This window comes from Nicotiana tomentosiformis, chromosome 2 (genome assembly GCF_000390325.3).
Source record: "Nicotiana tomentosiformis chromosome 2, ASM39032v3, whole genome shotgun sequence".
NCBI classification, from domain to species: Eukaryota; Viridiplantae; Streptophyta; class Magnoliopsida; order Solanales; family Solanaceae; genus Nicotiana; species Nicotiana tomentosiformis.
Window position 1 is genome coordinate 50,658,571 of NC_090813.1, and position 16,966 is coordinate 50,675,536.

Consider the following 16,966-nt stretch of genomic DNA (forward strand, 5'->3'; position numbering starts at 1 on the left):
CATAAAGTTCCTTTGCCTCGGCCTCAAGCCTCTTGGCTTCTTCAATCTCGGCTGACGGGTCGAATCCCCAAGCGTGAACCTCCTCGAGGGTCTACCTCCGGGACAACCGCTTTACATACTCGATCTTCGTTCTTAGGTGGGCCTCGGCTACCTCCACATTAGTTTTATACTAGGCCAGCATTTCCTCGACTTCGGAGGAATCAATCGAGGGTCTTTCCAATTTGGACTTCAGCGTAGTATATTCCCGGCCAAGGGCATCCCGTTCCGAGGCAACTTAATCCAATTGTGCCCAGAGTTTGTCATTTAGCCGAGATCACTTGTCGGTTTTGTCCTTTGCCACCCGGAGCTGGTCCTTGACCGATGCTAACTCCTCTTTTGTAGCCTCCTTTTCCAAAGCTAGCAGGTCCATCCTGCTCCTCAGCGCCTCGACTGTAACTTTGACCTCGTTCATATCGGCACGAATCTGGTCAATCAAGTCTATCTTCTCTTGGACCTGCGAGGTTGCGTCGTTAGTCACTACGCATAACCTTTCATTTTTAACCTAAAAAATCCTTACCTTCTTGACCAGTTCGGCATGCTCCCTTTTTCACGGACAAAGCCTCCTTCTGTGCCTTTCCAGCTCGGCTTGGAGAATTGGGAGATCTTTGAGGGCCTCGTCTTTTTGTTCACTGAGAACCCTATACATGTCCTTCTGCCTGACTTGCTCTTTGAGCTCGAACTCGAGTTGGCTGATTTCCATTCGAGACCGAAGAAAGCTTCATTGTGGAGCATCGAATCCTGAAAAACAAAATGATAAGATCGTAAGAGTATGTGAACTTAAGCAAGATTCGCAAAGGGCAAAAGGGATTGACAACTTACCCGGTTCAGTGCTTGTTGTGCCCAGTTGAAGAGGCTCGATGTGCCTACTTCGTTCATCTTCGCCTGGTCCTCTTCGGTCACCAAGCAAAGAAGATAGTTGGCCACACCCACCGTAGCAAACAGCACCCGGGCGTCCGCCGGGATAGTAAGCACGACCATTATTTTACGACCGGGATCCACACTTGGAGCAGGGAATTGCCTCACCAGCTTCGGGCTCGAGCCCGGCTCGCCTGCTCCCGACGGCAAGTCCTTTTTTAGGATCTCCGGGTAACCAAGACCGGAATAATCCTCCAACATGCTCATGTCCATGCCTTCGAAAAACATGTTGAGGGCATCATCCGCGTCTATGCCATCTTATTTTATTTCTCTTTATCGGTTTGAGCCTCATCGAACAAAGACTCTATATGAGACGGCGATCTGCGATGTCGATGACACCGGCTACTTCCTTGGTGGCAGGGGCGGTTCCTCGGGAGGCCATGGCCTCTGATTCTCCTTATGGCTCCCGAGCTAGAGGGGGATCGGTCTCTCGGCCACCTTCTCTGGTTGCCGCATGTTCTCATTCGTCGATAGTCGACCCATGAGCGACAAACTCCAGATCAGCGTCCTCGGGGTAATCCTTGAGCCGGAAGAGGAAATCGGGGTCTGGTACCCTAGTACTCTTTTTGTTGCTTTTCCGGACCCCGACAGTTACCCTCTTCTTCTTGACCTCGGCGTCCAAGGAGCTAGAGGATTTCCTCTTTCTCTTCTTTTTCTCCACCTGTGCAGCAGCTCCGGGCTGTCCCGAAGCGGAGGGTTCAACAAGCGAGGACGGGGCCTCGTCCCCATCCAATGGCCGAAGCTCAGTGGTCTTGGGAAAACCTATAAAAGGGAAAAAGACTTAGCAGAAATAAAAGTTAAATATGAAAATAGAATTGTTTGGGAGGAGGACTAACCATGGGAACGGGCCTCCCACTTGCCCTTTAAAAGCTTGCGCCATTTGCGCTCAAAATAAGACATTTGTTTGCAGATCTCCTCGATCCACTCCTTGAAGCGGGCGACTACATTGGGAACTTGTGCAACCGCTGCACAACGGTAGGCACGTGCAATTAGAAAAAAGAACGAAGGAAGTAGCAAGTACTCAGGAAGAAGAGAAAACTTACGGCATGAGTTCCACTTTTCAGGGAACGGTAAGAATTCGGGGGGAATGAGATCTTTGGTTTTCACCCGAACGAACCTCACATGCTAACCTCGATCTTGATCTTCATCGATGCTCGAGAATGGAGCTTTGCGTGCACGACGAACGAGCTTGATCAATCCCCCCGGAAAATTCGGGGACTGTAGAGACGAAGTAGGTGATCGGTAAACTGAGGTGCTTCGGTAAGTGTAAATACTTAGATACCCCTCCACGTGAGTGGTAATGTCCTCGTTGGGCCCGGGGACGACCAATTCCTTTCCCTCCCAGCTGCAGTCCACCCGAACTGTAGGGAGTGTGTCCTCGGTAACGGAGCATATGTACCTCCATACTCCCTCGCCTCGATCATGTTGACTCGAGGCCTTCTCGGCTTTGAAGTCGTTCTCAATGGAGCAACCCTCGGGGATGAAGCTTTTCAAAGGAGGCTCTGGGGCCACCTCAGGAACGGCCACCTCGGCATCCGTGGACGGGTTGGAAGTTGAAGGGACGGTCTGTTGAGGCACATATTTGGAAGTTTTTGCCATCATATTTTGGAAAATATGAAGGTTTGAAGGTAAGGATGAAGGTTTGAAGATAGGGATGAAGATTTGAAGATATGACTTGAAGATTTAAAGAAAGAGTAAGAAGATTTGAAGATGAAGATATGAAGATCTAGGAAACAATGTATGAAGATTTGGAGGGGTTAGAGTTAAGTGAAGAATTCGAAGATAAATCAAGGAGCTCTGGAATCGGAAAGTAAAAAAGTGAAAAAGGGGTCGGGGCTTTTATAGAGAAAGGGTAATCAATGCGTGATGTTTCGCATTCGAGGACGGTCAGCCGGCGGTTGACACGTGTCCGAAGTTAGAGCAACGCGACTGATGGGATGTTTCGCTGACCCGTTAACACGGTTGTAGCGTACGGAAGAAGGAACAGGGGTTAATTTATTGCTTCTCATTGCTTCGATAAATCTACTCTCCAGAAAACGAGGGGACTATCTGTGTACGGGTAAAATCGGGGGCAAAGTTTTCCTCGATTCCCCGATGAGGGAACAAAGGGGGAAGGACAGCTCGACGTGATTATGATCGAGGCCCCTCCTCGTATTGAAACGCGAGAGGGATGAACGATGTATCTAAGATCGGACACGGTGAAATGATGGACCCGGACCAAGTATAGCTTCTGGACCTCAGGGGACGCAATGAACGGTTATGCGTACGAGTATGGGGCCGTAATATTCGCCCTCAACTGGATATTACGGCCGAATACCGTTCAGTATCAACTGTAGATCAACATTTACCGGAAAAATAAGATTTTTACCTTATTTAAACTTTTACTAGGACTGAAATTCCCCTACTATATAAAAGGGGAAATTTTCTTCATTCTGACACATTGTAACACGCAAATCAAAGCAATAAAAGTTTGCTTTGGTCTTCTAGTTATTGTTCAAAGGCGTTATTCATTTGTTTTTTTCTTCACTCGCGACCGAGCTTGTACCGAGAGTCCAATCGAGAACGAATTTTACTGTTCAATCTAGGATCAAGCTTGGTCACTACATTGCGATTGGTTTGGTCATTTATTTTGTCTTTAACTTATTTACTTGTTGTTCTTAATTATTCGTATTGAATTAAACCACGTACAAATTTAATTTGTTACTCAATTTTGGGGTAAACAATGGTAAAGGAAAACAAGTTTTAACATCTACTTTTAAAAAATTATTTGACTCTTAAAAAATTATTTTGGACAGAGAGTATGTACTCCATGTCTCATGAAACACCATATGAAAGACAAGCATACAACTCATATCTTCTTCCCTTTTCTTCTTTGGCACCATAAAAAGGCCCTATTTTGATTGGTATAAGGAACCATGCGATGAAGATAACAAGTCGAGTTTGAAAAGCATCACTCAATTGCTGCATCAGATGATTCAATAAATTTAAATAATGACGTGAAAGAAAAACAGAATAAATTCAAGGACCCGTGAAAATGGCAGCCCATCCCCAAGCCACGCATTTGGGCATAATCAATCACAGGAGACAGACTTGCCAAAAAAATGAATGACAAGAATACCCAGAGAAGTACTTCAAACATGAAAATGAACTTGAAAAATTGAAGCCAGCCAGTTGATAAACTTTATGTCATTGTCAAAAATTGGCAATCACGACCCATAAGCACGATCTATTGCCATGTACATGAAATCTAGGTACCCTATGGTAAAATAGGAACAAGGTAAGACACAGCTCTTAGTATTGCTTTTCCTCCTTTTTGAAGAAGATATAATTTACAAGATACAAAGTTAAAACTCACCTGAAAAGACTTGAAAGTGTTCTTTTACCTGCTTTTGGTTTACTATTCTTATCCGAAGCCAAATTACGCCCCAACAAATTCTGTTTTCTGCTATCTAACGACTCGTTCCTTTCCTCATTCTGTTGTGAGGAATCACTCTTCTCTTTGGAATTGTGCTGCTTGCTAGTCACACCGTAGTCAACGTCGAATAAAAGCTTTAAATGGTTTACAGCAGTCTGCTGATATTTATTGCCTCCCTTTTGCTCTTTCTCGTGACGCGGCACTTGATACTTCACCCCTTCAAGAACCATTTTTATTTCATCCTGAGACAACTCAACATGCTCACCCTTAGCTTTCTTCTTATTTGTAGCATCCCCATTATCTAGCTTCTGATTAAGAGATTCGTTATATTCAATCAAATCCTGCTTCTCAACAGCCTTGTCCTTGGATTGCTGGGCAATAACCGACTTTTGCTTCTTAGTTGCTACCTCCTCTAAAGCAAAGCTCCCCTTTTGAATCAACTTTCGCTTCTCAGCTCTATTGTGGTTAATTTCATAATTTGCAGTGGGCTGATTATCATCTTCACACCGGAACTTCCGCTTCTTTAACTCCACATTCCCACCAATATTCTCCCCTGTATCATCTACACTCGATTGAGCATCAACTTTAACAAGCGTATGTTTATCGTTTTTAATCACTTCACCGCCTGGAATGACCCCAGGAGCTATAGTATCAAGGATGACTTGGCCGATAACAAACCTTGTCTCACGCATTTGTCCTTTCCCAAGCAGAGTATAATCTATTTCAAAACTATTCCTCCTGGTTTTAAGAGATGTAACATCTTCCACAAGAATGTCAAAAATTACTTCAACGCTCTTCCCCATTTTCTTCGATACAAAGACCTGAATAAAAAATATCTCATTAAATAGTCAAACAATCTCTACAATAATATTACAGTAATCACTATCACAGGCTTAGTAACCCATAAAACAGTTCTCCAAGAAATTGACAATTTTCAGATACTGCTTGTTCTTCTCCTACTTTCCTCAGGGCAAGAAGAAAAATCATGACAAAATAGATATTGTTGGCAGAGGCAGGAGCTTCCGCTAAATCCAATCCTCACCTCTTTAATATAAGAGCTAAAGTGATTTCCAGATGAATATATTGAAGCCTTTTATCTGTGGAGAGAAAGAGCATCAATTTTATTCCAAGTGCAACTAGTCCAAACTTTCTGGAAAAGTTAAATGAAAGCCACCATCTTGTAACTGGCACTCTTCCATGCGGCCTTGAAATATCAGGCCCGCTTAATCGCAGGAAATTCAATTCCTTTACTCCAGAGTCAAAAATTATTGAAAACCGGGGGAATCAGCTCCCCGTGAATGTAAAATACTAGTTTTGCTAAACCAAGAGATGGTCTGATCACTCATCCCCTCCAAATTAATACTACTTCAGAACCTATGCAAGCAGCAGGATTTATATCATTTTTAGCACTGCTTTTCAGAGTGGTGTTATGAAAAGCGAAAAGTGCAAAAAAGCTCTAAGGTCCATTGGGGCTTTAAGCGCAAATAAAGCATGGGCTTCAACGAAGAAAGGCGCAAATGGAGAAAAAATACAAAATGTATGTGTAGTCCAAGACTAATAATTATAAGTGTGAATAACAAATATATGAACAAAGAAATTGAAAAAGAATTACAACAAAGTGAAATATCATTTATTAAGTATCGCCTCTTCAGGATTAAGCTCCTTGGCGAGGAAAAGTATGCCTTAACGGACGAGACTGAAGAGCCTATTAAGCGAGGCGAAGTGCTCAACACGTTTTGAGCCTCGCTTCAGGGCTTAAGCACGCTTTAAGCGCGCCTTTAAATACACTGTTTCCGTGCAACAAACCAGCTTCAAAAAGGTTATAAACGTCTAGCCCTAAAGGCATAAACAAATTAAGTGATTGTATGGAAAATAAGGTAAACTGTTTCAACTTTATCGCTGGGGAAATCGTCCAACCAGCCACCTCCAGAATCCGCAATCTGGGATCCTACCTTTAAATTATGACCGAGTGCAATATGGATTAGCAAAAAAAATTCACCAAGAAATTAGAACTCAATCGAGTTTCAAGCCATCTGTCCATCATATCTGCTAATAAGTAGAAACTAACAGAGAATGTTCTTCACAAACTCCGAGATTCCTATAACTAGCTAATTCTCCCTGTCCCGTTTTATGTGACATGGTCTACTTTTTAGAGGAAAATAGGTTAGTTTTATGTTTTAAAAGCTCACTTATTCTTTTTCAACACAAATTGTCAATTTGCGAAATTAGACTTTGATTAAATTAATTTTCCAGTATTAGTCAGAAGATGACCAAATCAGTGCCCTCTTTCAGAAGAAAAATGGTCAATTTGACTCTCAGGTGAAAAAGCTACATCAAATGGACATACTACTTTTTTCACATTAGTCCCGCATTACTCCAAAGCGCGACCAGGGTACAGAAAAAATATATGGGGTGCTCAATAAAATTATATTTAACAAAACAGCCAGGCCAGCTTGGTTTAACAAAGTTGCCTCAAACTAGATCTAGAAACCAAAGTAGGAGTAGTTACCAAACCAGAGCATGGGGAACCTATGAACTTGGACATTGCTTCCCGGAGGCTATCCTTATCATTCAAAATATCTAGAGAATTTTGCACTAGCACTGCTAGCTCTGTTACTCTTTCCGCAAGCTCATCATCTGATGTAAAGGAGCCTTGAGAATCTGAAATTTCAGGTGTATAAATAGCTGCCGCATCAGAATGTCTTTTAGCAAATTTAACACCTTCCTTCCAATTTCCATGGTACAACACAGATGCAAAAGTCAGGACGACAAATGCCTGTTGAGGTTTAGTGATTAATGCCAGATGAAATGCCAAAAGTGCAACCCTGCTCACATACATCAATCAAAAAGGAAAATATTGTCAAGAATCCTAGCCACTACAAGCCAATTTCTCGAAACTAGCTCAAGCCTGAGTCATCTAATAGACTTCCAAAAGGTGATAACACAATGATCTGAGAAACAATAGAAATCCACCAGTTTGATTGCAGAAAGCCAGATTATGATTTATGAGCTGCTATGCTGATAGTGAACACTACAAGAATAACAGCCGAAGATAACGACCATCTCTTTTGGAAGAAAGTGACATGCAGAACTGCGATAACATTAATGACGAAGGTAAAAATCCTTCAGAGCTACCAAGAATCCAGTAACCATATTTCTAAAAGTGATGTCAAATAAAATGGAAAACATTCAGCTCGTATAAAAGAGCTGCTGCAGTATATGAACTATAGTTGCAACTTATTGCAATAATCATTGGAGGGGTAATAAAAAAACACCCACCAAAAGAAAAAAGCCAAAAGATATCAGTTAACAAGGTCAAATCATATACTTTCAATGAATATATGAACTCTCACAAACTATCTACCATCGATGGTGTCTAGAAGCTACTCAACTTACCATAAACTATCATGAGAAGGTCGACCACAGGTGACTAATTGATCCAAACTGGAAAATAGTTTCTGCAAAATGTTCAGACCAATAAATCCAATGTGTGAAACACTACTGAAAACTCAACAAAACATGCATAAGGTGAAAAGACGAATATGCCCAGTCACAAGTGCGTGCGTGCACTCACATGGGAAAAAAATCTCAGGAGGATGCATGTGAGCAAGCAGTCTAGAGAAAATATGTAAACAGCACTGGAAGAGTTGGCATCAATAAGTGAGGAAGCACATAGAAGGAACTATACAATTTTGTAGAGTAAAAAACAACACAAGATATGAAGATCATACCATCAGCATAGCAGAACTTTCACCCAACTTTTTGTTAGACTGTTGAGTAAGGTGTGCTGCCTGTAAATGACACATTTACTCAAGTATAAGCTACTATCCTGAACCAAAAAGCCATAGAATTCACATCAAACCAAAATGAGATGGAACAATATGACATACATGAAATGGTAGTAGCATGTCAAGGATGTTGTATCTCTGAAGTAAAGAAAGAGAAGGCTCTGCAGCTCCATAAGACAGCATATAGTTGACTTCCATCATTAGTCTAGACTGCACAAGAAAAATTAAGGCCATGCACAAAAAACTATTAACCATGAAGCAGTTTTGTAGAGAGATTCCTTTGTGGTTAGGAACCTTTTTTAGCATCAGGGATATCAAGAAATGAGAAGAAGGGATGATAGCATAGAGAAAGCTAACAATGGGAGGAGTAAAAGAACAAATAGAAGTCATGAAATAAATTAATTCTTGTTTTCGTAGAATTCGTTGTTCATACCTTGTCCAATTTCATTATGGATGATGAGAGTTTGTGCATAGCAATTTCAATATCCTTTGAAAAAGACAACTTAAGGCGAGCAGCCAGTCTCAAGCCGCGCAGCATCCTCGCTGAGGAAAAAGAAAATCCAGAATCATTTGCATCAAAATTTAAAAAGAAAGGCATTAGGGTTAAACTCATGTACCCTTTTTATATTTTTCAATTCAACAATCCTCCAACCTCCTCCAACTTTTGGAAACACTTACTCTAACTAGTAAACCACTGAAAACACTTCTTGGATTGGTCTGATATAAAGAATGTTCACTTAAGTACATAAAGAAAATTATTTTTTTAAGTGATGGATTGAAGAATATCACGTTTTCCATAAAAATATTCCCTCAAAAACTTCAACTCTTCATGCTACCTCCAAGTTTGGGCGGAATGCGATGTTCCACCTCCCCCAACACACATGCACACTAGCAATCCACCTGGGGAACATTATCACCCGCATCTTCAAGCACCACTCTCCCCCTTCTCACCAGCACAGTATTGGCCTCTTCCCCTCACAAGCACCAAAGCCGATCTTCTCTCTGTGAAACAACAAGCCCCTTTCCAAATATCCTTGTTTCTCATTCCTCCTGAGGCACCTAAACACCCTACTCTCATTCTCCTTCGACAACACGTTAACCCCCCACTTCAGACCCAATCCCAATAAGAATGACCCCTCCCCTTGTTCTAGAACCCTAACAACAGCCCCAAGAAAGCCCAACTGCATCACCGCACAATCACCTTAAATTCAATCAGAACCCATGGCAACAAGCTACTTGGCGTTTAACTTATAGTCTATATAATAGTACTTAAAGTACAATCCCGTGCTAAACATCTAATACTGAATGATCCTTCCATCCACAAACAAGTTATGCAGGAACTATAATATAAAAGATCTGTAACACAATGAATGATAACTGTTGAGTTATTAAGGGAATTATCTATTTTTGGTGGGGCATTTCTTTTATTGTATTAAAAACTGGACATACCATGCACAATCAAAACATGTATTAGATTTTAAACCGAGTAAAAAGATTCCACAAATAACTTTTTTTATAAATCCAATATTATTCGGCTTATATGTCACCTCTTTGTCATCTTGAAGAACTATACCTCAACAACTATAACCCAATTTCAGACTAGTTGAGGCCGGTGGCATAAACAAAATACAGAAGGATCAACATCAAAGTAGAATGCTTGAAATATAGTTCTAATTCTCAAGTCAAGGCAAATCTCTAGAATAGTTACACCTACCACAATCCTGTTCAAATGACAAGTTTGCTGGTACTAAAGTCCTTAACTGCATAAATATGACAAAAAGACTTCATAAATTCCCAAAACAAAAAAAAATTGGACCTTTACATATTTGAAGTAGACAATTTCACCTGTAAGGACTTCAAGTCCACCATTGCATCGGCATAATCATAGATTCTATTCATGGATGGATCGAAAAATAAACTGTTTCCAAAAATTTTACAAACACAAAAAAAGAGTTCACTACCACCACAATAAATTGCTTCCACAATTTTACAAACACACAAAAGAAAAAAGAGTAAAGTAGCACCAACAAATTAATAGATCCAATCAACCACCAAAAGAATCAAGAAAGTATGTACAAACAAACAAAAAACTTTAGACTTTTGAACTGCAGAAAGCATGTAGAGACTGTAATTCTTCCAAAGTCATCTAATATGTTAAGTACATGGTCCATTGATAACTTTGTAAATACAAATTAAATAATAAGCCTGAGGCAAAACTAGTTCCTCCCAGAATACTCGTCTTTAAAATTGATGTCATGTCACTACTTTATCTACTAATATAGAGGTAAGTAATATGAGAATCCTTTCTTCTATTAAGTGGAGTCATAAAAAAATGATGAAGTCTAACAAGTGGAGGCATATTAAGACCAAACAGATTGTCTGACTAAGCTATCCAAATTGGTAGAATGCTCTTATTCAACATTACAAATTGATATATCACTGACAGTTAAGAGGTAACAATAAATGAGGAGGTCCATAAAGATTTAAGAGAAGGCACTTAGAGGGACCACACTACAACCATAGAGTTGTCCAGGTAAGAATTGTTTTTGTCAAAGAAGTTAAGCATCCAACCGTGGAATCAACCACTGATACTTCCATCAGGGTAGGCTGCCTACATCACACCCCTTGGGGTACCGCCCTTCCCCTAACCCTGCACGAACGCGGGATGCTTTGTGCACCGGGCTGCCCCTAAGTTGAACATCCAACCAAAACCTTAAGGTAATGATGGAAAGGAAAATTGTTTTGCCTGTTGTTAGTCAATATAAACATATACAAGAAGAATTACTAACAAAAGTTCAAAACCTTTATAAACCTCTTGGAAGTCCCCACACAGGACAATTATACAACTCAACAACCTCCCGCATGTATAACTTGAATTTGTGGCCAGACGTGAACTTTGATGCAAATTTACAAGTGTCAGAATGAGCTTACCAAAGGTTGACTTGACTCTAATACCACGTGAAACAATTGAGCATTCAACCAAAAACCTTAAGCCAATTAGTGGTCCAATACCTTTATCAACGCCTTCAAAAGGCCTTACAAAACTCATGTGGGACAAGTTTTAACTCAACAACTTTTTGAGCAACTTTTTCCCAATTTGATGTAGAAAACAAAATAGTCATTCTTACCAGTATTGTTAGTAGTATTCTTGTATTTCTTATTTTTAGATCTTTGTTATTACACATAGTGTCTTTGTTTTTTTCTTGTGTTGTTATTGTTGGTTGCTTCCTGTTTAGTGTTTCTTAAGCCGAGAGTCTATCGGAAACAGCCTCTCTACCTTCACAAGGTAGGGGTAAGGCTTGCGTACACACTACCTTCCCCAAACCCCACTTGTGGGATTACACTGGGTTTGTTGTTGTTGTTGATGTAAAAAACAAAATAATTGTTTTCCATGCTTTCATGTGATTCTTCTTGCCAATACAAATGTTGTGATTTCCATCCCAAGCTGAATAATGGAAAGCAAGTGGTTATTATGAGTAGGAAAATAATGAAAACTCCAAGAGATCATGGTTAACATGCAAATAGATTCCCCAATAATGCTGATCCTTAATAGATCAATCAGAATAGAGAATTGCGAGAGTTGGACCAGTTATTAGAACTAAAACAATCCTCCAGCAACTAACTCCATTGCTTTCAGAAAAGAATGGAGCCCTCTTTCTTCCTCGCACCGGTTTTTGTTTTTAAAACCCATTTCTTTTGGCTGTTCAAAAATACATTTTATAGAAAATAAAGATTTTTGGCGATTTTAATTTTTTAGCTTTTTTTACATTGCAACTGTTTCCCAAAACAAAACTCAAAAAGACATTGATTTCCAAATATCAAAACCAAATCAACAACAGACTTGCTTTCAGAACAACGCCGCCTACTATGTTCAGCCTTTCATCTTTTATTCTATGCACTGATCCAAATGATAAGATTAAACTGACAGAATCAACTGAACCAGTAATCTAGTATAGATACAAACCTTTGTGAACAGTTTGCGTAGCTGCACCTATATTTAAACCACTTATTAGGCCAACGATTTCTCAAACTTCTACTTTCCAAGTTCCAAGAAAGTGACCAATAGAAACTTCCAACTTCTTAGTGGCAGCTCTACACATGGCAATGCTTTTCTATCTCAGCCAATTTTCCCATCCAAAAGGATGTTGACAAAATTTGATGATTCATCCATAAATAGATCTTCAATTGAATTATGATGTCATCAAGGACTTGACACGGGGAATCAAACACGAGGACATTGTAGTACCGCCTCCCAAGCATCCCACAAGGTTGAAAACACAAGGGCATTGTTGCACTACCTTTTCACTTTAACAACTTGTTTCTGTTGCTAAAGATGAAGGTTATGATTCTACAACACATATAGGCGCCATATTGGGTTTAGATAATCACTGAGGACCACAACAGGGAGAAATCAAGTGTGGCATTGCACCACATGGAACCTACCTCTAAGTGATTGCCACCTCTATACCACACTGCATTGCTCCATTTTCTGTCAAGACCTTCACCCACTAATAGTTCTGCAATTATATCTTTTCCATTATTTTCTGAGTGTAGATCAGCACCAACTAATCAAATAAAATGTAAATGTTTAATTAAAACAACAATTAGGTGTTATGAGTTTCATTTTTTCAGCTTTGCTTTGGCTGTCTCCATATATATTTACTTTGGGTTGGCAGAACTAGGAAGAAGACCAGGCTTTTTGAAACCAAAACAAACTTGGGTCCACCAGCAGAACCAAACAACCTATGAAGTCTTCCGGAGCAATCCTTTCCCTAGGGAATAATTTAAAGGAAATAAAACAAAGAGATACCTGTTAACAGTGAAGTCCCGGTGTATGGAATTCTTCCAGAGAATGAAGTCTTTTTGATGAAATCCCTTTGGCATTTTAGGGATGGAAAGTTCCTCTCTTTTTCCGGTTTGTTTTGCCACGGTATCAAAACTTGACACCTGAGAGACGGAAACCCAAATTATTCACTAATTAAAGTTGTATAGCGTGTGAAAGATGATAGCCAACATATCTAGCCATCTAGGAGAAAAGGATTACAGATCTATTATCTATCCAATATAAGTTTAAAAGGAGGTCAGACACCAATGGAAGTTCTTCAATAAGTGTTCTCCTTTTATTAACCAGTGCACAATATATTTTGATGAAAACAGTAAACTTATCAATTTGAATTGCAAGACTCAACCACCTCTCACTTCCCGAAGCACTTTAGTGATTTTCATTTTACAACCTATACCTACTTGTAAAGAAAAAGATATGTGTACAACTGTGAAACAGACCATGCCCATGCAAAAAAATAGAAGTATAAAATATGCAACAGCTCTATAGCATAAAGCTGCACCAACCTCCACAATAGAACCTTTGACATGTACTCTACATATTGGAAACCGTCGTCCAACAATTTCAGCACGATGAAAATGCCTTCTTATCTGACAAATAGAACCAAGGAATAAATATCAAATTACGCTGACGAGTAGTTGAAAGCAAACATGACTGGCTCATAATTAGGATAATGTTTTGAATGTATCTAGGACCTGTGAAAGCCTTGCAGTTGTGATTACATCAAAATCTTTTGGTATTCTATTGAGAATTAGATCTCTGACACATCCACCAACCAAGTATGCTTCAAAACCTGTATATTACAACTTTTTGTCAAATGCTAACCTTCACAGAGTGAGATGAAAAACTGAAGTATCTGTATCATATGTGTGTGTGTGTGTGTGTACATGCAAACTAGGTAGCACCAAGACAAAGGTCAATTTTTTTCCTGAAGCCATTGACAACCAAGGAAAATGAAATCAATCTAGTATCTTTGTTTTGGGTAAGTGAAATCAAGCTAGTATCTTATTTTGTGGCTCTTTATCCCTGCGAACTACAATTTATTGGGAGCTTATATAGTGGCTATCTTTAACCCAATATCCCGTTGTAATTCTAGAGTTCAAGAATTTGGAATAGGTTTGAAATTTATGATTCTTCCCAAGAGGGACAACAGATCTTTTGGGACTTGATCCCAGATATCCACCCCACCTCCCAACTAAATATTTATATGTTTGTGGATGATCGAATTCTTACTGTTTTAATAAAAGACGCCAGGCTTCATATCATGAGTGCGACACCACAACAACAACAACAACAACAACAACAAAAAAAACAAAAAAAACCAGTGTAATTCCTAAATAGGGATCTGGGGAGGGTAGTATGTATGCAACCTTACCCCTACCTTATGCAGGTAGAGAGGTTGTTTCCGATAGACCCTCGGCTCCAAGCACGCATGCAAATCACAACAGTATATAGAAGAAATACAGTAGTGTAAAAATCACGAAAGCATTAACAACAACAAGGAAGTAGAGCAACCAAAACACAAGCAATACCAGGTAGTATGAGTGCGACTCTGAGTGGTCACAAAAAAGCTTTTACACAGTAAAATAACTAGTGTTATCAAAATGGACGGGTGTGGTATCGATGAAAATGAATCCTTTAGTTAGTGCTAATGTTCAAAGATGAATAATAGGCTAGTACCTCTTGTTACTTTATTTTTAATTAATTTACCTCACTTTACTTAAAAAGTGAAGAATAGTAGACTAGCTAGTATTTGACTTATCAAAAAAATACTAGCTAGTATTTGCACATTAGTTCTCTTACCGGATTGTATTATTACTAGAAGATGTACTTCCACTGTCAAGTCAAAGACTCGAAGGAATCATATCAAATGACTTCATTCCTGCCTTCCTGGATTCCAACTCTGAAATTAATCGTAAATCAATGCCTTCGTGAAGAGCTTGGCTGGCTTTGGGAAGCTGTGAGAGTTTAAATTTTCTATCTTTTACCCGTCATGTACCCTATGTTTTGTTTAAAGGGTCTGGCATAAACTACAACCCCAGACGTAGTAGCTTTTACCTTTACTTACAAGTTTTGGAGAGGTTTAAAATATTCTGGATGAAATTCCAGAACACCAACTAAGGAGTCATGGATTTTATGGAAATACATTAAGATACTTCCGCAATATTCAGATTTTTTTTATGAGAGTTGTCCGGCCCACTTTGCCCCAACATCGACTAATCCACCAAGCAATATTCAGATATAAGAGGATAAGCGGTTTCAATTCTTGATCATACACACCGCTCAGTGTCGTAATTGCTTTTATAGGGAGAGTGGAAAAAGAAGGAAAATCGTATTTATGCATCTAAAATTCACATTGTTTCGGGCGAGAAGGTAACTAAATTTGTTATTGACTCTATTTTTATTAGCTTCGAGAATATATTTAACTCCAAATACCACAATAAAGGCAGCTATTATCCATTCACACAATTTTTATGTTTCATAAGTGAACTGCCATTGCCTTTTTCTTTTCCTTTCTTAAGTGAATTGATAATTTTGAAGTCCTGCAATTCTGTGAATGTAACTGAGAAATCCAGATAAAGAACTAAGCATCATATGAAACAATTTGGTATCACCTTCACTTTGGAGAACCTTCAGCACAATCCATGGAGATGCTGGTATCCTTGAGCTACTTATCCCAAAGTTCCTTGAGTCAAGCTTCCTCCATTTTGAGAAGTCAATTTCACCTGTATCATCATCATCATCACAAATCATAGTGTTACTCCTAATTACATAAAATAACTTTCTTCTTACTTTCAAACAGTCATCTCTCCTAGCGCAATAAAACAAAAGCACCGTCTCTTATATGTGTTGATCATTAGAACATTAGACTTAACAAGCACATGCTTGCTAACAATGCTAATACTAATTTGTAAGGAATTTATATCAAATTCTTGGTGGGACACATCAACTTAAGAATGATTTGAATAACAACTCATGCAATTAATGATTCATTTTTCCCAGAACAGTCAATAACCTACTCAGCAGGTAATCAGAAATAACATGCTCCATCCATGCCAAACAAGTAACCAGAGTCATCCTATACAATGACAAATGGGAAACAAGATATAACATTTTTTCCTTTCATTGTCAAAACGTAAGAAGCGACATTTACCTGTCTCAACCACAGAGCCAGAACCCATATCAGCAGGGTGCTGTCTCCGACGTCTGTCTTTAGAAAACGTGTGCTTATATTTCTGGAACACAGTAAGTTATACAAGAATGTTATAAACTGTTCGACAATTTGCCTGAACGAAATAATATAGACTGCAGAAGAACAAGTTAATAAGCTAAGCACCTGAAAGACAAGAAAGGCCTTGAAGCGCGACAGCAAGGAATTGCCTTTGGTTTGTTGGGCTAGCGCGGCCATGAATTTTTATAATTTTAGGAGCATGGTTGCTATTTAAGAGCAGGATCAAGAAACCGCGCTCTTTTAATAGTCGTCAGTCAGATGTCTTGTGCCTTACAACAAAACCAACGTTTGCGGGTTTGATTTAGGTCACGGCCGAGTCACCGGTCTTTACGAATTTGGTACTTGTATTTTGGGCTTCAAATTTTTTAACAAAACGTTACCAAAATTTTCTTCCGATGAGGAGTTGAGCACATGGTTTCTGCGATTGTGAGTTAACTTATGAATGAATGAATATCCAGGATATGATGAAATGATAAAGAGTTTTCAGGTTCACTAAATTGAAAGTCTCGATTTGAAGATTTTGAAATGAAATTTGGAGAATAAAAAAATATTTTTTTTATTTTAGGTTTTTTGTTTTTTGGTCATCTTCTTTTTGGATTCTTTTCTTTAATGTAAATCTAAGATATTCAAAGTAAATAAAGTTTTGAAATATATCAAACACTAGGTGGCATTTGTCAATAAAAGTTCTTTGAAATCTTACAAAAAAAATTAAGAAAAAAGTGCCTGTTTAAGTT

The 16,966-nt window shown here is 39.1% G+C and overlaps 1 protein-coding gene across 2 annotated transcripts; it reads right to left on the minus strand.

Moving 5' to 3' along the window:
- Positions 1–4,103: 4,103 nt before the first annotated feature.
- LOC104104533 (uncharacterized) lies at positions 4,104–16,736 on the minus strand. Of its 2 annotated transcripts, XM_070195297.1 has the most exons (15): positions 16,338–16,736; positions 16,155–16,236; positions 15,616–15,726; positions 13,696–13,793; positions 13,507–13,590; positions 12,968–13,104; positions 10,003–10,075; positions 9,872–9,917; positions 8,591–8,700; positions 8,260–8,367; positions 8,101–8,160; positions 7,766–7,827; positions 6,879–7,194; positions 5,412–5,466; positions 5,055–5,190 (listed from the first exon to the last, which is right to left on the minus strand). In XM_070195297.1, the coding sequence occupies exons 1-14, from the start codon at positions 16,407–16,409 to the stop codon at positions 5,428–5,430; spliced, it is 1,398 nt and encodes a 465-aa protein (XP_070051398.1). In that variant the 5' UTR covers positions 16,410–16,736; the 3' UTR covers positions 5,055–5,190; positions 5,412–5,427. The 2 variants fall into 2 exon arrangements, with proteins under 2 accessions (XP_070051397.1, XP_070051398.1); XM_070195296.1 differs by lacking the exon at positions 5,412–5,466 and having other exon boundaries at positions 4,104–5,190; positions 16,338–16,726.
- Between the last annotated feature and the right edge of the window lie 230 nt (positions 16,737–16,966).